This window comes from Sciurus carolinensis, chromosome 7 (assembly GCF_902686445.1).
Source record: "Sciurus carolinensis chromosome 7, mSciCar1.2, whole genome shotgun sequence".
In the NCBI taxonomy this organism is placed as follows: Eukaryota; Metazoa; Chordata; class Mammalia; order Rodentia; family Sciuridae; genus Sciurus; species Sciurus carolinensis.
In genome coordinates, this window is record NC_062219.1 from 57893751 (window position 1) to 57915094 (window position 21344).

Sequence of the window (21344 nt, forward strand, 5' to 3'; positions counted from 1 at the left end):
GAGACAGCAAGAACACAGATCTATTTCCAACAGTCTTGCTAAAGGTGAATAACCACAATCTAATAACAAAGGGGCCATGAGACAAACTAAAATCATGATCTGGATTCATCCTGTGTTTTAAAATGTGTTCCTCCAACCCTTCCATTGCTTATAAAGTGAAAATTACATGACAGAATAATTTTGTAAATTTCAAGTCCAAAATTTTTAGCATAGCACTTCCAATATACAGGCAATGCAGGATTAAGAGAAACCAGTTTAAAGTCACTGGAATAAATCCAATTCATGGTATATTTAAAACAACTGACCTAGTCTCTTCAAAAAGTTGATGTTGGTTAAGTACAGCAGCACACAACTGTAATCCCAGCTACTTGGGAGGCTGAGGCAGGAGGATTGCGAGGTCAAGGTCACACTGGGCAATTTAGTGAGACTGTTTCAAAATTTAGAAAAGCCTTTCTGTTGTTGTTGTTTTGTTTTTTGGTACCAGGAATTGAACCCAGGGGCACTCAATACCTGAGACACATCCCCAGCCCATTTTAGATTTTATTTTGAGACAGGGTCTCACTAAATTGCTTGGGGCCTTGCTAAATGGTTGAGGCTGGCTTTGAACTTGTGGTCTTCCTGCCTCAATCTCCAGGCTGCTGGGATTATAGGGGAGTACCACTGCGATCATTTTAGGGATGGCCTTTTAAAAAAGGATGCAGGTCAGTGGTACAGTGCTCCTTCCTGGGTTCAATCCCCAATGCCACCAAATGATTAATTAATTACATTAAAATAAGAGGGTGCTATTATAGATTACAAGAGACTTGTAAGTGGATTGCAAGTTCAAAGCCAGCCTCAGCAACTTAGGCCCTATGCAACTTAGGGATACCCTGTCTTTAAATAAAATATAAAATAGAGCTGGGATGTGGCTCAGTGGTTAAGTGCCCCTGGGTTCAATCCTTGGAACCAAAAGATAAAAATTTTTAAAAAGGTAAAAATAGCTCTCTGCTTCCTGGTGCCATGTCTGGAGCTGCTTTCCTCTGCCATGCCCTTCCACTTTGATGATCTGCCTCACCTCGGGCCCAGAGTAATGGAATTGGCTGACTATGGACGAGACCTCTGAAACTGTGAGCCAAATAAACTTTTCCCCTTCTATTTATTCTTGTCAGGTCTGTTAGTGACAGCAACAAAAAAGCTGACTAAAACAAACTGGAACTTGGCTAGGTTGGTAAATTATCCTAAGGAAGACAAGAAATTGTTCCACCAGAGGGAAGAAGCAGAGAAACATGCTAAGGAATCTTTGGAGGAAGAGACTGATCAAATGATGACAATAAATAACATTTCCTTTAGCACCTGCTCTATTTTAAATTTCTACTACAGGCCCATGTAACTCCTCAGTTCCATGGATTGTGCATGCCACTGACGAACATTCATTGAACTTTTGTAAAAAAATAAAATGAAAGTAAAGGAAATATTAAGAATAATCACAGAATATATTAGAAAAAAACAGCACAACAAATTAATACAAGACTTTGTTCTTTGAGATACAATAAAATAAATATCGAATATGGCAATAACTAGATAATCCAGAATGTTTTATAAGTTTTTTTAGGATACTTTACATAATTAAACATGAAATATGAATCAAAGTACCATTTTATTCTCATTACTAGAACTGTTTCAGGAAGTAGATAAGGTTAATACCCATAGAACTCAGAAAGTTATCAAAGATCTTGAAGCCTCTTCAATATTCAGGGAGCAAATCAGTGCCTTGGTAACTAACTGCTCCAGTCATCAATTGATAAAGACCCACTTCCGGCCACCCCACTGTCAAATCTTGTTTTCTCTTTATTTCAGTTTCTATTCAGGAGCCTCAATGCTTATTTTAATATTTTATTGCAGATAATAAAAAGTGGCACATGGACAACTAGAGTGAAAAAGATCATGGGCATCCCAAACTTCAATAAACAGACAGTCAAAAATCATTAAACAGCAAATGTGTCAAAGTCTTAACCACAATAAGACAGGCAATTAAGGCTAGTGGTTGGCGCAGTAATTCGCCTTTGACTGCTAGCTCACACCTTCTAGGATTCCAACTACAATTCTTTGATCCCACCGCAACCTATGCCCACGAACCCCTACCTTTCCAGTGTCTTCACTCCTTACCCAGTTTATCCCATAGTTTTCATCATTACACTCGTTCCCTTTACCTTCAGTGCCCTTGTTTCTCTTCCTTTGACTTTATCAACTAGGAAAAACTAGTTTGTCTTCCAACTGTAGAAAATTCTGTCTTAATGCCTATTTCACAGCCATAGCCATGAAGTCAACAAAGGAGGAGAAAGATTCATATCAACTGACTTGACTTTAAACTCATGCCTACTAACTTTTATAGTCTGGAACTTTTCTTCTTTTCCACAATGTGTTCACCCTTCTATTTTCATATTTCATGCCTTCTCCTTATTAACTTTCCAATCTCCTCTTTAACCATCACTCTCAGTCAATGACCTTGCTTCAAATTTCATTAAGCAAATAGTATGAAATGGAGAGAAATCTTACCTTATCCCACCTTCATGTCTACCTGCCCACCTGTATCTGTGCCCATAGGCTGTACCTTGCCTGAGTTTTGAAGAATGAACCAGCTATAAATTCACAATTGGTTCTCCCAGTTGTGCTTTAAATCCCAATCTTTTCATCCAAAGAAATCACTGCAGTTATTGTCCTCTTCTCCCCTGCATATTTAATCTTTCCTTTCTATTAGATCATTTCCCATCAACACATAAACATGCTATAATTCCTTCTCCTTAGCTATGGCTTCCTTTACAGCCCATTTACCAGTAAGTGTCACTTATAGGCTACACTTGCTGTCTCTGCTTCCTCTCCTTTAAGTCACTGTTGAACACAATCCATGTAGGCATTAAGTCTCACTGGTTCATCAAACCTGCCAACTTCACTAATGACTTCTGTGTTACTAAGCAGTTCAAGTTTCAGTGGTCATCTTACTTGATCATAATACCACTGAACACCCCTGATAACCTCCCCCTTCTTGAAACTGTTTCTTTCCTTGACTTCTAAAACAAAATCCCCTCTTGATTTCCCTCGTTTCTCTCCTTCATTCCCTTTGCTGTGCTTGCTTCTCAATGCTTAGCATGCCAAAGACTGTCTACATAAACTTATTCCGATGGTGATCTTGTTTAATATTAGAGCTGCAAATATCATCATTTCTCTAAATATTTTATCTCTACTCAGGGAACTCCATCTGCCTAATCTACATCTCCACCTGGATGGTTAATTCTAACTAAATATATCCAAAACCATTCTTTTGATATGTTGTTCCTTCTGCAGTCTTCCCCATCTTGGTAAATGTTCTCTCCACCTTTCCTGTTGCCCAGGCCAAACAAACCTTGGAGTCATCCTGGACTCTTCTTCTCTCACAGTCCACTTCTGATCCACCAGTAAATCCTGCCGTCTCCACCTTCAAAACATATTGGAATTTTCGCTCACCACTTCTACAGCTAACATCCCAGTCCAAACCACCACCATCTCTTTCCCATAGCATTGGAAAAGTCTCCTTAATGATCTCTCAGCTTCCAATCCTGCCTCTCAAATTATGCTGTAATCATAGCTACCAGAATGATACTTTAAGGAGGTAAGTCATATTATGCTACTTTTTTAACCTAAAAATTTCCAATGCCTTCTCATTTTCTCCAGAATCAGTTATTCCAATGATTGACAAAGTCCTACATGAAGGAATGACTTGCTATCTTATGCTTTAACTCTCAGCCTCCAACATCCTCCCACCCCTTACAAATAAGATAACATAAAAAGCATTAAGAACTATATTGTTACTCAGGTGAGGTGGCTCATGCCTGTAATCCCAGTGACTTGGGAGGCTGAGGCAGGAGGATCACAAATTTGAGGCAAGTCTCAGCAACTTAGACCTTGTCTCAAAATAAAAAACTAAAAAGGGGCAGGGATGTGGCTCAGTCATAAAGCGCCCCTGGGTTCAATTCACAGTAACAACAACAAAAGAAGAACTATATTGTTAAACATTTAATATAAAAAATAAAGAATTGTTTTATTTTATTTTACTTTGCTTTACTTGTATTTTATTATTGTCATCATTATCATCTCTTCTCTGGGAGCAGAAAACCACTTCAACTGTTAAGTGTATTATTAAACTTTCAAATATATTCATCGATTTTCTTTTGTAGAAAATGAGCTCCAAAAAATGAGGATGGAAATAATTTATTCTCTTACTGGAGAGCTTTTCAAATCATTGAGAAAATAGGGACCAGGAAATAAATGCTAGAATGATAAGTAGCTAGGCTTTTGGAAGAGAAAGAAAAGTTAGACCCATATAGCCCTCTCTCTCTTCAAAAACATATTATAATGAGAAGAGAGAGCATAATATTTGAAAGGTAAATTAACAAAAACAGTATAAGAAAATATTGATGAATATAGTATACTTTTTTCTTTTTCCTTTCTTTCTGTGTATGGGTGCTGGGGATTAAATTCAGGGACTCATACATGCTAATAAGCACATGCTCTACCAATGGATTATACCCCAGGCCCATATAGTATACTTTTAACTTTGTAGTTTGGAAAGTAGATATAAACTAAAGTTAGATAGTATTATGAAGAGTTACAAACTTGTTTCTATAAAAGTTCAAAACTTCAATACTAATTTTAAAAACCACTATCATTAAAACTAAAATATACTTTATTAGTTGAAAAATATTTCTAATGTTTTATGAGACCAAAGGTTCACATCCTAAATATACAGAGAAATTACAGGTCAGTAATAACAAATGAACATCAACAGATCAAAGGTCAAAGAATCAGAAATATGCAATTTGTAGAATAAAAATTGAAAATTAAAACTTGCAACTTCTAAGGTCAACAAAGGAGGCAAAGTAAAACAATGAGCCACATCTCTGAAGATTAAATAAATGACTATATTCAGTGAGCTGTCTTGCTTTTGGAAGGGATGTATTTGGGCCTTACTGATTCTGGACAGTAGTTGAGAAATACGTATCAAACATTTTAAAGCATCAGTTTTTTGATCCAAAATTTTCCCTATGAAGTAATTCTTCTTCTAACTCAGACTGTTCAAAACTGTACATATAAGGACTTGTACAGTGCTATTATTGATAATTCAAAATACTAAAATTACCCTAACTACCTATTAACATAGTATTGCTCATTTAAATTAAATTCTGGTATATCCATATGGTGGGAATTTATGCAAGTGTTAATAACTGACATGAAAGAGTAATATACTGTTAAGTGGAAAAGATTCACAAGTTTCAAAACAGCATATATTTTATGATTCCCACCTATAGTTAGGATTTCAAGTGATTTTTTTCCCCTTACTATAGTTTTTTATGTTGTCTGGATTTTTCACATGTGAATTGGTTTTTAAAAACAGACAAAGCCATAAGTGAATTTTCATCTGAAAAAACAGGTGAAGTGTTGGCAAATTTTGGATGTATGAAGAGCACCTCTGTCTACTGGGAATTCCAGCTCCTCATGTGTGTTCTCAGACTTTTCAGTCTGGTAAAAGTGGTAGTCAAGGAACCATGAACATGAAGAATTTTATGCCCAAAGCTCAGTTCAGGACTCTGCAGATAATTCAAATTGCAAGACTGACTATATTCTTGATATATATATATATTCTAATCAACTACACAGTGGTAACATTTTCTTTTGGCTAAACTATATGAAGTTCAATAAAACAATAAAAATAAAGAAATGTTAGAAATCTTTTCCAAATATAACAAACTCATAAATTAGCCAAGTGATATGATTACCTGTCTCCCTTTGGTTTTCTTTTTTGTAGTGTCTTCCCTTTGGGTCTTCTTTCACTTCCTAAGCAGGGGCTCCCACCAGGTCCTGTTACCCGTATTGATTCAAGGCCTTTGGAAGATTTTTTAAATGTGAATTCCACTGGTTCACCTTCTTTCAGACTTCTAAATCCTTCCATGAATAGTTTGCTCTGTAAAGAGGGAAAAATGAACAGGGAGAGCGAGATCATTATTATCACTGATTTATTATTTCTCTCAATAATTTTAAAATTAACAAAGCAAGATATTCTGTTATACACTACAAAAGTATAGTTTTTATAAAACTCAGTGACACCTTATAATGTTTAGCAATAGGTACAAAAATGTAATTGTGCATATTCTTTGACCCAGCAATTCCACAAGAATTCTACTACAGACAACTCACACAAAGGTTAAAAAAAAAAAAAAAAAAGAATCCCAACTACCCTAATGTCCATTAAGTCCCAGTGATTAGTCATTCTCTTCAATCTTGTCCTAGGAAGGTAGGAAAGCTTTCTATATACACTTTATTGTACTTCTTGAGCTTTTTATAATTTGAAAGGGAATTATTTTTATAATTTGAAAGACAACTGAGTTTTTGCAAAAAATTAAATTTTCCAATTACAAACTTGTAACTGTAATGTCAACTGCTCATTGGTTATTTTAGTCCTACTATTTTCATCAAAGTCAATATGCCCATTTAAAATCTACTAAAAATAATTCAGTAATTAGTTTTATTTACTTCTTCAAACCCCCTCATGTACAAATGACAGATCTAACCTGGAATACCATGTAGTTTGTTGAGGCTTTTCTGCATCTAGAGGGTAGGGGCAAAAGGAAGAAATACAATATGATAGGAGACCTTAGTTCAAATCCAGTTCTTCAAGTAAAATGTATACTTTCTATTTATCTGTAAATTCAGGCCATTGGAATTCTGATTTAACAATGAATCTGAATGACTCCATACAAATAGGAATTTGTGGTAAAATAAGTTTGTGAAATGCTATATGTTGCTTCTTCTTGGGCCAATCATATTAGCATATTAGTCTCAGAAACATCTTCCCCTCCACTACTGCCATCATAATAAAAATCTTGTTCAATATGTCTAACTTACAGATCACTAGTGTACTTAAGGAAATACAAAACCAGAAAATCTTCACACCCAGCCCCCACCAAGTCCATGATTTCAAAGGCATCTACTATGGTTTGGATGTGGTTTGTCCCCAAAAGGTTCCTGTGCTCCAAGCTTGGTCTCCTGATAGCAGCATTAGGAAAGAGTGTGGAACTGTTAAGTAGGAGATCCTTAAGTCAATTAGTCACATGCTTTTGGAAGGGACTGTAGGACTGCAGTCTTTTGTTCTCACATGTGCCCCTGCCATGATGCCATCTGCCTTTGGGCCTTTGCCAGAAATCTAACCAATGCTCTCCACCCCACCTGGTCTTGGACTTTAAACTTCCAGAATTGTAAGCCAAATAACACTTTTTAAATTACTTGCCACAAGTACTTTATTATAGTTCACAGACTAATAAAGCAGTTAAATACAGTAGTCCCCTTTATCCATGGTTTTGCTTCTCAGGGGTTCAAGTCGTCTAAAGTCAATGGCAGTCAGAAAATATTAAATAGAAAATTCCAGAAAACAAGTTAATTCATAGGTTTTAAATTGCACACCATTCTGAATAACACAATAAAATCTCTGGTTGCCCAACTCCATCCCACCCGGGACTTAAATCATTCCCCCTCATTCCATGTGCCCACGCTGCATACACTTCCCACGTAGTAGCCATCTTGGTTATCAGATGAACTTGCTGAACCACAGTGCTTGTGTTGAAGTAGTCCTTATTTTACTTGATAATGATCCCAAAGGGCATTAAGTAGCATTGCTGGCAATTAAAAAACGACAAAGAGAGCTATAAAGTGCTTTCTTTAATTAAAAAAAGGTAATTCTCGACTTGAAGGAAAGAAAAAAAAAATCATCTGCTGAGGTTACTAAGACCTATGATAAGAACAAATCTACTCATGACATTGTAAAGAAGGAAAAGAAATTCATACTAAGTTTGCTATTGCACCTCAAACTGCAAAAGTTATAGCTACAGTAGAGTAGCTTAGTGAAGCTGGAAAAGGCATCGGATTTGTGTTACGGGTTTAAAGGAAAAAATAGTACACAAAGGGATTGGCACATAGTGTTTTTCCTATGGGTCCCTGGTTTCAGGCATCCACTGGGGGGTCACGGAATGTGTGTTCTTGGATAAAGGGGACTTCTGTAGTTATTTATAATCCATATCATTACAAGGAACAAATAAACACACTTCAAAATGTAACACAAAAGTAGACTATTCATTGTGAAAAGCAATATGAGTTACTAACCTATTTCTAGTGAAGATAACCTGACAGTGAAATCCTTCATGCTGAAATCTGCAATTTGACAGCACCATTTTTGCTACCTGATGGGCTATAGGGGAAAAATCCACAACTGTCTAAACTCTTTAAAATAACAAATCATCATTATAAAAATTGTTTTAACAGTTTTAAAGCATCATCTCATTTTTTTTCTCCTAAGCTTTCTCCTCACTAATTGTAAAATAGTTTTTTTTGCTTTCATTCCCTTTCTTCCTTCCCACTCAAGAAAGTGCGTATTTCTTTTAAGTCAGATGAAGTGGAGTACAGTTCAACTACTGAAATCACGAGACTAAAGGGACTAGGGTAAGGATAACAGTTTATTATATTTCAACATCAAGTCTCTTTCCTAATGCACAGCATCTTTCACATCTACATGCTCCCTCTGAATATATCTTAGCCTCATAACTCATAACTCAAAATCTACACTAACACATGGATCTTGCTAAGATGAGGTACTTTATAATCTTACCTCTACTTACCCTTGCCATATCGTTTTCCATTACTCTAAAACACAATACTACTCTTAGTAAAACTGGTAGACCTGAATTTCCTTAAAGATCACCTTGGGTCTATAAGCCAGCTTATTTTGGTTAGGGGCATACTCCCCTACTCACAGTTGTATAACAAAATTATTACTCTTCAGGCATAGTTTCAGTGATCCTTTATGTCATCGTCCTCAATTGCCCCAAATTGGATCTTTTCTCTTTCACTTAATTGAATTTTCTATATAGTTTTTGCAGGACACTGCCATGTAATGCAAATATTTGTATATGCCTTACATCTCATTTGCTCTTTTGGATTTATCTTCCTCTAAGGGTTAGAGAATGTATATCTTAGTATTTTCCAAAGGGTTGAACATAATGCCTGCAAATAGCTACCACTCAATAAGTACTTAAAAGAATTCTAGAGTTAGCATCAGTAAAATCAAGGATTATCAGTCCAATTCTCATTTGGAAAAAAAAAAAATGGACAGAACTCTTTTGTAAGTGAGTTGTACCTGCAGAGTCAAATTTTCCTTACCTACTTCTACTTCTAGTACATAAAATTCCTTTAATGTCATAAAAAGAATGTCACAAGAAGAATATCACAAAATTCATTTAATGGGGCTGGGGTTGTGGCTCAGTGGTAGAGTGCTTGCCTTGTATGTATGAGACACTGAGTTTGATCCTCAGCACCACATAAAAATAAATAAATAAAATAAAGGTATTGTGTGTCCATCTATAACTAAATTTTTTTTAAAAAATTCATTTCATGTCAGAGTGACACATATATGGTTCATCTGGAATAAAATGCTGCCAGGCTATAATCCCATGCCTATAATCCCAACAAATCAGGAGGCTGAGGAAGAAGGATTGCAAGTTTGAGGTCAGTCTGAGCAACTTAATGAGACCCTGACTCAAAACAGAAAGAAGCAGAGAGAGATCTTGGGGATAAATGGCCATTGGGTACAAACCCCAGAACAACAACAACAACAAAAAATGCAGACAGGATTGCAATGGTTCAAGGTAGTCATGCTAGCCAATGACTTCAACCCATCATTCGTCTACATTTGATGTGCCTCACAATCCCTGAAGACTGATCTAAGACTATATAGACTGATGATGGTTTTTAAAAACTTTCACATTATTAAGGGAAGACTTTTGACATATGGGCTTATATTTTCATCTACACCATTTGTTTGGGCAAAATAGAAAAATACTCTGTATAGAAGAGAATCATACAAATTGAATGAATGAATGAACAAAGAAATAATAAATGAAGGAAGAGCATTTAAAAGAAACTACTGACATGTACTAAAACAGTGTGCTTATGATGGAATAGACCAAATCTGAATGTGTACATCAGTGCGTAGAACAGTTTATTTGGTTCCTTTTCTTCCAACAAGATAAGGTTCCCTTTTATCCTGTTTCCCTTTATTTTTATTCCAACTTTTAAAATTCATTGTGCCACAAATATATCACAAAATTATAAATATATGAGCTTTTGATTTTCTTGATATATACCTATATCCTCCCAACTGTTTAAAAGAATGGTAATAGGAATACAAAGTGAAATGAGAACAGTTCAAATGCTGTATTTTATCTGTCAAGTATTTCTACCCAGGTCTCCAGACAGTACTAGCATTACCTATCTCTTTTGGCACATAATTTCTCTCCAACTAGATTGGGAAGGCATATAAGTGTAGCTACATGGTCCTCCACAGAAATAGGAATACATTTTATTCTCTGGAATTCCAATTCAACATGGCAGGCTGTATAAACATGCCTCAAGTTGGTCTTTAAAAGCCATCAAAATGACAGTATAACAATAAAATAAAATATAATGGATTCATACAATAAGGAAGATAACGGGAGGGGTGCCAGCCACAGAAAACAGAATTCAAGTGCATTGGAACCAGGAGTGGTGCTGCACACATGTAGTCCTAGGAGCTCAGGAGGCTGAGGCAGGAGGATCTTAGGTTTAATGCCGGCCCCAGCAACTTAGCAAGAACCTGAGTCAAAATAAAATAAAATGGGCTGGAGATGTAGCTTGGAGGCTGGAGATGTAGCTTGAGGACAGAAGCCCCAATACTGCGGTGGGGTCATTCAAATTAAGTGGGTTGGAAGTAAAAGATGAAAAAATCTTTTAGAATATAGACAAAAACAAAGAAATGGTAGGAGGGGGGAAGAGAGGAGGGAGAGGGGAAAGGATCTAAGACAAGAAGGAAGGAGGGAGAAAGGATAAAACAAATGAGCATCCTATATAACCTTGGACAAGCTGCATAAAAGTGGACATGTCTCCCTCTTTTCTTTTTGTAATAGAATGCACATCACTACTTTTAGTTATAAGAATTTTTTAAAAATTTTATGACTTCTCTTTGTGTGGACACAGATGGAAATAAATGGTAACGATTTTTTAGTCAAAACTGATATTTCCCTTCATATATTCTTAGTATGTCCCAATTCACTAAAAAAGAGCAAGATTTTAGTTCTTTTTAAATTCAAATCCCTTAAGAAAACAGAAGCTGAAAAACTATGATGGCAGTGTTGAAGTAAATGTTTGCTGAGAATTTTACTTAAACAGAATAAATCCAATTTAACTCCAGTCAAATTATTAAATTTCATAAGAATAAGATCACTACTCATGTTGAATATTAAAGGAAGCCTCCATCTGACGTGTACTTCAAAACTGAAAAGGATACACTAAAACTGGCAATACTATTCAAATGGCATAGGAAAAAGCAAAAAATGAAGGCACACAGGTGTTAACATTTAATTTCAATTTTGGATTTATTTATTTTCAAAAATAAATATTTCCTGGGTTCAAACCCAGGACCTTGCACATGCAAGGCCAAGTGCTTTACTACTGAACTACATTCCCATCCCAAGTCCTGAATTTGAATGTTGATCCTCCTACTCACAAATTCAAGCTGACTGGCCAAAAACTGCTGAAAATATTTTGTTTTTAAACTGCTCCAATTTCCTTATCTATAAGCTAATAATATTACTAGGAATAACAACTATCTGCTATGGTTATTAATGGGTCCCAAATAATGATGTAAAATGCCTAAAATGGTGCTTAGCTGAATGTCCAGCAGCTCAGTAAATCGTTTAGATTATTTGTTTCCACTGTGCTCTCCACCTACTGGCACAGGTAAGGGAGAGCTGAGACAAAACAAGCATGTACTGAGCATGTATAATTAACAGCACTGGCTGAATGCTTTCACCTGCAGAATTTTTGATCCAACCTACCCTTATCCCTTGTCCCCACTTGGCAAAAGTCTGTACGTCACCGAATATCAAATTAAACATTACCTCCTCTTCAAAGTCTTTTATGCCAATTTCAAGAAAACGCGGTTATTCCTTTTCCCGTGTTCTAACTACATACCATGTATAGCACCATTATAACACTTACCATTCCATACTATAATGTGTTTGTTTCTTAGAAGGTTACAAACTTCTAGAAAGGAAATATAATTTCTCACTTCCATGCTTAAAACCATCCCAGAAATATAGCAAGTACTCAATATGTGTTTGAGGCAGACAGGAGAATCAAGAAAAAGAGAAAGGGAGAGAATAAAAATTAGCTATACCTTTTCCTCTAAGATGAGATGAAAAGCCTAAGGTCTTACCTGATAAATGGCAGAATTAGGACTCAAATCTCTATTGACGCCAAAAACCCTGTGCACCACAATACTCAGTATAATATCCTCAGGAATAATTCACTCATTCCTCAACAACACATTCACAATCTATATAAGGTTTACAGTCCTGAAGTTCTGGCTTCCAGCGGATCTCCCTACTCGACTCATACTCACTCTTTAGCTCTTAATTTTCTCAGCTTTAAAATTTTTAGTATAAAACTTCTTGGTTGATACAATGAATCATATGAAATTGATTCTTTTATGGTAGAGCATTTTATTTTATTTCTCTTGAAATTAAGTATTTGGTAGACAAGGGCTAAGTGAACTTTTAATTATCTACTTAACAGCTGATAGTTGTATTAAAAAAAAGCAATTTTAAAAAACAAATTTATGATCCTATGTTTCATCAAATGGAAAAATTATGTACACCAAGTAGACTTGACTTTAAAAAATACACATCTCTGACTTTACATGAAGTAGCGAAATATTAAGTCCACGTATACTATGTATAATTAAGGAAGAACATGTAGTGCAAACCTACAGTAGTGCTCTTACTTTCTCATTATACTCTCCAATTAGGAGCCTTTTTTCCTTTTTGCTTCCCCATGTGAACTTTTAGTACCATAAACACACTGAACATTTGCTTATGTACTGTGGCTCTTCGAAGGACCACAAACCACTATAATATCTATAATCTTTTTGCCCCAACAAAAACTAATTCTCATCCCCATATTGTGATATCTGTCATCCTCTTTAGAATGGATACCCTAGAGCAATCACTAAAAACAGTACAAAAAGGGCTAAGGGTGTGGGTCAGTGGTAAAGTGCTTGCCTGGCATGCGGCCCTGGGTTCAAATCCCTAAGCACAAAAAAAAAAAAAAAAAAAAAGTCAACGGATTAATTACAGAGAAATTTTAGAAATATATTAATACAGAAGATAGCAAAGGGCCTGGAGATATAGCTCAGCTGGTAGAGTGCTTGTCTCGCATGTACAAGGCCCTGGGTTCAATCCCCAGCACCCCCCCCCAAAAAAAAAAAAAAAAGGCAGAAGATAGCAGAAATGGAGAAAGTTATCCCATAAAAGGAGGTAAACAGAAAATTATCAAAATGATACATTCAAATCCAGACACACAAACCTTTATTACATTGTCAATGAACTAATACAACTAAAATGCAGAGACTTATCTATTTGCCATCTACAAAATTTTAGCCAAAAAAAGATTCAAAATCCTGAAAGAGGATAGAAAAAGACAAAACATGAAAAAAAAAAAAAAAAAAAAGTAATAAGAAGGCTATGGCTTTGTTTTACCACTAAAATCAGACTTAAGACAAAGTATAATTAGAAATAAGGAAATTTCATAATGAATTTTTTAAAAAAATCAATTCATTAAGATGCCATTAACAGTCATAAATATAAATGTGCCTGTTAAGAGAGCCCTAAGACATATAAATCAAGAATTACAATTATAAAGAGAATCAGACAAATCCCAAACATAAGAGTAGTTGGAGATGTTTTGTATATACCACCATATATTCTCTAGTAGAATAACTAGAGGAAAAAAAAAAATCTCTTAAGACATAGAAGACCTTTAAAAACTATTCTTTAGTTTAACTTACTTAACATTCATACAAAAAAAAGACTACACTTAACAACTATAAAATTCCCAACAACTCTGCAATTCCACACAGCCCATAGACAGTTACAGCGGGTTATTAAAAAAAAGTTTCAGAGCTGGGGATGTAACTCAGTTCTAGAAAGTGTGTTTCATATGTGTAAGGTCCTGGGTTCAATCCCCAGCACCAAGGGAAAATAAAGTTTCAGAGTATTTCAGAGCATGTCCTCTGATCAAAACAGAATTAAAATAAAAACCAATATGGTTATTATAAATATTTATAATTAAATAATATATATTATTAGTATGATGGATTAAAGGAGAAATCACATGGAAAATTTAAATTTTTTTGGTACAGGGGATTAAATTCAGGGGCACTGGGTCACTGAGCCACATTCCTAGCCCTACTTTGTATTTTATTTAGAGACAGAGTCACACTGAGTTGCTTAGTGCCTTACTTTTGCTGAGGCTGGCTTTGAACTCTTATTCCTTCTGCCTCAGCCCTGCAAGCTTCTGGGATTACAGGTGTGCATCACTGTGTCCAGCAGAAATTATTTTTTTAATCAAATAATTTAAAATGTATCAAAATTTGTAGGATATAGCTAAAAACATCCATAGAGGAAAACTTGCAGAATTCAGTAATTATATTTTTACTATAAAAAGAGAGCTCTCAAGCCAATGTTACAGTGTTTTTACCTTAAGAAACTAGGAAAGAAAGGATAAAGGAAACCCAAAGTAGAAAGTAACAAGAACACAAGTCAATAAAATAGGGAGTAAAACAACAGAGGAAAACTAAGCAGTCAAAAGTTGGAGCTGTCAACAAAACTGATAAAACCTTAGGTAGCCTGACAAGAGCAAAAATAGAGAACACAAAAAACTACCGAAATCAGGACTCAAAGTGGGTTTATCATACCCAAGCCACTTCCCTGTCTCTTGTTATTATTATACGTAACAACTTGTGTTGTTGCTCTTCAGGCCTCAGAAACCAAATTCCCTCTCCCTCTGACCTACTCCTGCCCTTTGTTCACCTGCTCTTTTATTTTCCCCAAGGCAGGTCACAGAGACCAGAATTGATCTTCTTCAAAACAGGTCACATAAACCAAAAATGTACTCTTATCTTTCCCTACCTGAGAGCTGCTGGCTATTAAGAAATTCTCTGACCGATCCTGTCTGATAGTAGATCATGGGACCCCCATTTCACAAGGTGTCCTGCTCATTCCCTCAAGGAAGGAATGCTGCACAGAGGCCAAGAAGAATCTGAACAGACAGGCCTCGCTGTGTTTCCCCACTCAGTCATCAGCTTTATATCAGACCTTTCTCATTCAATCAAATTTCTGCGTGATTGTCCATGTATCAATCAAGTCTGTGTAATAGTCTCCATAAATACCAAAAAGGGAAGAGTTTCACGAGCTTCTACACAGCTGAATACATGCCAGCTAACAGGAAGGTGAACAAGAATTCATTCCCAGGGCTGGGGATGTAGCTCAGTGGTAGAGCACTTGCCTAGCACACCACATGAGGTCTTGGGCTTAAATTCCCGGTATTGCAATAATATTACAAAGAACTCACCTGCATGCCAGGAGGATGGCACACCCAAACTCCCCAGAGACAAGCTCCCTGTGCTTAGAGCCCTTCCAGACCTTTTCCTATGTTTGTCTTAATCTGGTTGCTTATTTGTATCCTTAAAATACCCCTTATAATGAACAGATAAATGTAAGTTTAATATTTTTCTGAGTTCTATGAGGTACTCTAACAAATTAACCAAATTCAAGGAGGAAGCAGTGGGAATCCCAAATCATAGTCAGTTACTCTGAAGTTCTGGAGAGCTGGCCTTAAAGCTAGGTCTGAAGTGAGGGCAGCCCTATGGGACTGAGCATTCCACCTATGGGACCTGACACTATCTTGATAGTGCCAGAAGTGAACTGAATTAGAGGACTCCCAGCCCATGTCTGCTTGCTTGCTGGTGGTGACAACAATCAAACATTTTGCGGTCACAGAAGAGAGATCTGTGTTGCAAGTATACAGTAGGAGAAATTGAGCCTGCGTTTGTTTTTTTCTATTCACTTCCTGAAACAGGCACAAGAGGAAAATAACAAAATGAGTAAACTAAAATATAATTCAAAGAAAATTCTCAGCAAATTATGAACAGTAGGAAACATTCCCAATCCACTAAATGACACTTCTAAAAAATCTAAAGCCAAGTCAAAGTTAATAATGAAATACTGAATCCTTTCTTCTGGGAATGGGAAGCAATGCTCAGTACTAGCCATTACAATAAAATGTTAAAAGGCAGCGATACTGGAAGGGAAGAAGCAAATCTGTCTCTATTTACAGATACCAGAACTATTTTTGAAAAATTCCCTAAGGAATCTTCAAGGCAACAGCTAGACCACCATAATAAAGGAAGGGAAGCAAATCTGATACCAATATCTACTGTGTGTTTATGCATTAACAGCAAAAAAATGAAAAACAAATTTACAAATAGATTGCATATCAAAAACACAAAATAACTGAGAAGTTATTAAAGAAAAGACGTGGAAGAGCTTTCTAGCGTAAACAACAAAAGAAAGCTAAATAAATGGGGAGATCCACTATGTAATGGAATGGAAGAAATGATGTAGTTAACTGTTCATTGTCTACAGGTTGACAAATTCAACAAATCCCAATCATGAATCCATCAGGGTTTTGGGGTACAAAATGATATGCTGCTTCTAGAATCCATATAGAAACATAATAGACAAAGTATACAAAAAGAACTGAGTATAGGACTTATACTACTTGATTACTTCACTCAGTATAAAGCTAAAGTAATGATGATAGGTTCCAGTATACAGGTTGGTAAGTACCACTAACCAAACAGATCTCTAAAGTGGATCCACTCCTATACAGTAATCTGACTTTTGCCAAAGGTGCCAAAACAATCCAAGAAGAGAAAAAATTCTTTTCCATAAAAAATGCGGGGAATATCCACATTCTGAAGAAAGAAACTAGATCCCAATCTCTCACCAGTTACAATAATCAACTCAAAATGGAATAAGATTTAAATGTAAGACCTGAAACTGTGAAACAACTAGAAGAAAATATGGGCAGAACATTGGAACAGGGAAGGGGTTTTTTGGACAAGATCTCAAAAGCAAAAAAAGACAAAATTTATATCAAATTAAATGCTTCCTCACAGTGGGGGTGGGGAGCATCAGAGTGAAAAGACAACCTACAGAATGAAAGAAAAGGTTTGGCAATGATACATCTGACAGGGATTAAGAGCCAGAATGTGTAAGGAACTCCAAAAACTCAATATCCAAAGGAGAGGAAAAATCTATTAAAAATAGGAAATATACCTAAAGAGATATTTCTCAAAAGAAGACAGATATACAAAGAAGTGCTTAATGTCACTAATAATCGAGGAAATCAAATTAAAACCACAATGTCATGCTACTTCATTCCAGTTAGAATGTCTATTTTCAAAAAGACAAAAAGAGAGAGAAAGTGCAAAAACTGGCAAGAATATGGTGGTGAAAGGGAACCTTTGCACACTGTTGGTGGGAATGTTAATTAATACAGCATTATGAAAAATAGCAGGGAGGGTATCTCCCAAATTAAAGGTAGAACCACCAAATGCTCCCACAATCCTACCACTGGGTGTATTTCCAAAGGAAGTGAAATCAGTATGTTGAAGAGACATCTGTAGTCCCAGGTTTACTGCAGCGCAATTCACAATATCCAGAAATGAAAAGCAACTATCAACTGATGAATGGATAAAGAAAATGTGGTACGCAACAGAAAACCATTCTGCCATAAAAAGGAGTGAAATCCTGTTATGTGCAAACACACAAATACACCTGGAGATGACGATGTTAAGTGAAGTAAGCCAGGCACAGAAAAACAAATACCACATTATCTTACTCATATGCAGAATCTAAAAATGCTGATCTCCTAGAAGTTGAGAGTAGAAAAATTTCCAGGGACTGGGGAACATATGGGACAAAAAAGACTGGGGAAAGTATGAGTACTAAGTTAGTTGGATAGGAACAGGAAGTTCTAGAGTGTTACTACATAGTAAAGGGATTACAATTAACAATTATATATTACATATTTCAGAAAGCTGGAAGAATTTTGAAAGTTTTCAGCATAACAAATGAAAAATGTCTGAGGTGGTATGTATTTTTAACCTGATTTAAACATGACACAATGGTACAGAAACATCACACAGTAGCCCATTAATTTGTGTAACTGTCAGGTTTTTTGGTATCCAGTCAAAAGAAACAATGCAAAATTTTTAAATCTTGGATATTATGGTATGAGTCAATAAGAGGTAACATAAGAAGTAGCTATTATATGGGTCTATTCATATTAAAGAATCTATCACATTACACTTGGTGAACCATTAACAAATGGCTGTTCCCTATCTATGCTGGATTCAGATGTTAGAGATCTCAGCATCTAAAAGAGGAAAGTTTCCATCAGAGATTATGACAGTTTTTCCATTGAATTCTAAGTTAAGATGCTTTTCTGTCATCTGGGGCTCTTTCTGCCACTGAAAAGGCAAAAAAGGGAAGATTTTTAGCTACGATGGTTGATCTTAACTATCGAAAGAGAAAAGTTACTGCTAAACCCCGTGGGCAGGAAGGCACGTTTCTGGAAATCAAGGGATGCTTTAGACTACTACTTACTGCTTCTGTGTCCAGCAAATCCTTACAAGAAGCAGTTCAGAGAACTAAAGTCCAGTAGGGATGAAGATTTAAAAACATCTTCAGAAAAAGATACTTAACTTACAGCCAAGCTGAAGACGATGTAGTGGAGAAAGTTATACACAAATGATAGGTAAGTAAAGACTTAAAGAACCAAGAAATAGCATAGTTAACTGCATTTTATCCCCTAATTGTTCTCTTTACATATATTTAACTCATCTTTCAATTTCCCTTTGCCTGAAACATAAGCTGTATTACTCACAGTTTGTTTAATTTAGTACATATATTAAATGTCTGTGTATGAACTAGAAGAAGGATAAAAACCAGAGATGCAAGCAATGACTTGGTAAAACCCTTCCAGGAGAAAGAGCAAGCATGTTATATATATATATATATATATATATATATATATAAAAACTTTTTTATTTTTTTATTCTGGGGATTTAACCCAGGGGCACTTTACCACTGAGACACATCCCAGTCCTTTTTTTTTTTTTTTTTTTTACTTTTTTCTGGTTATTGATGGTCCTTTATTTTATTTATTTTTATGTGGTGCTGAGAATTGAAGCCAGTGCCTCACACGTGCAGGCAAGCCCTCTGTCACTGAACTACGACCTCAGTCCCAGTCCCCAGTCCTTTTTATTTTTAGACAGGGTCTCACTAAGCTGCTTAGGGCCTCACTAAATTGCTGAAACTGGTCCCAAACTTGTGATCCTCCTGTCTCAGACTCCCTAGCCTGTGGGAGTACAGGCATGTGCCACTGTGCCCAGCATGTCCCATATTACTCAAGTATACTTGCACTATTTGAGGCTGAGGAATGATGCTTTTGGCTATTCTGCTGTGTGGAGATTAGGAGAAGTATGCACATGATTATTGAGAAGTCAAAGGTATGTACAATAGATTACACTGCAAACTGGCTCACAAAATCCCATATCAACCCAGGTAAGATAAATATCACATTTCTCAGATTCTTTTGTAGATGCCTAAGTCACTTAAAACTGAAAGCCTAGACAGGGCTGTACCTCAGAGTAGAGAACATGCTGGTACCCCTAAGGCCTTGGGTTCCATCGCCAGCACTAAAAAAAAAAAAGCCCAGAATCACCATGTACCTCACCACGAGAGAAAAGAGCCAAAACAACAGAGGAGAGCCTAGATGAAACAGATGATGTCAAGAGAAGTCTTTAAAAACTGTAATTAATGTCCCCAGATAGATAAAACTATAATGCATCTATAAAACAAAAAGGAGCTTCCCAAAATCCTAACAGAGCCTGGGAAACTGAATTATAATTACAGGAAGTTAAAAAAGAATCAACAGAAATTACAGTTGATGAAATGCTTTAAAAAGACAAAAATGATGAACAAAATGAGTAAATGATTAAAATAAAATACAGCATCCACCGGTTGGAGTTAAAAAAAAAAAAGGAGGAGGATTTTATTGAGCATAGCTCGTCACAAATAGAAAACATGAGTTTTCACAGAGAAAAGATCAGGTCATGAAAAAATTAATTTTTTAAAAAACCCTAGAGATCACAGTGAAGCCTCAGAGTAACCCAGTATGGCCAGGTGGAGAAGCACATTCCTGTAACCCAGACATTTAGGAGGCTGAAGCAAGAAGATGACAAGCTGGAGGCCAGCCTGGGCAACATGACAAGACCCCGTCTCAAAATAAAATAGCTCTGTGGCAAAGCACCCCTGGTTTCAATTCCTAGAATTGAAAAAAAAAAAAAAATCAAATTTAAATTTAGATCTATAAGTTAGAGAAAAAGAAATTAAATTCCAAAGTAACCTACCCCAAGTCTTGTAACCAGCTAGTGGCAAGGCTATACCTCCAGCCCCAAACTTCAACAGCCATGGAGGAGACAAAAAGAATGACCTCCTCTAAATATATACATACAGGAGTGCTAAGGATAGAACTTTATGTAATGATGGATATGTTCAACACTTGCTCTGTCCAAGATGGTACAACCAACTAGCCATGTGGCTATCAAGGACTTGAAATGATATTAGTACAACTAAAAGGAAGTAATTTAATTTTTAATAATTTTGATTCAAAAGACCATATGGGGACAAGTGACATTCCTCACACACACAGCACATTCTACTGCTATGTCATAAACTGAAGTCAATCCCATTAATGTAAGAATTAACATAGGCAGTGACTATGAGGCAGCATATTATTTTGGAATGTTTGTATTTACCTGAACACCTCTGGCTTCCAAACTATACGTTAGAGAGCAGGACAGTACATGCCTTGTGAGGAAACCTTTATGGCTGGTGCAAGGCTGGGTGAAGAATAAACAAATCCTCCTCCTCTAAGAAAATCGGAGGATCTCTTCCAAGTGCCCAGCCTGCTCCAATGATCACAGAAGGGTCACAAAGCCCCAAGGGATCTTTCCAGGCATGAAACAAGTTCCGCAACTCTAATTCTCTCATGGGATAAGTCACTGGCTACACATAGAGTCATGCCTCAGATCTACCCAATATTAAAGTTTTTTTTTTTACATTACTCAAAATAGTTCCAAGTAAGCAGACAGAAAACAAAAAGATAAAATTTTAAGCAAGAGCTTCATTAACTTATGATACAATGAAGCCAAAGATGTTCAGGTCAATTTTTCCCATCCTGCTCCTTCTCTAATATTTGAAAACTTGTCTTAAAAAATTATCTCCTAACTAAGGATAAGAATATTTTTTTAATCAAGAAAAATTTGAAGGCCTCACGTT

General features: G+C 36.0%; 1 protein-coding gene across 1 annotated transcript in view; it reads right to left on the minus strand.

Annotated features, from left to right (window-relative positions):
* The window catches only part of Lin28b (lin-28 homolog B), a 100598-nt gene that overhangs the window by 41441 nt on the left and 37813 nt on the right, over positions 1-21344 (minus strand). Inside the window, exon 3 of the mRNA XM_047559324.1 lies at positions 5790-5974. Within this exon, the coding sequence (XP_047415280.1) occupies positions 5790-5974 (185 nt within the window). The remainder of the gene's footprint in view (positions 1-5789; positions 5975-21344) is intronic.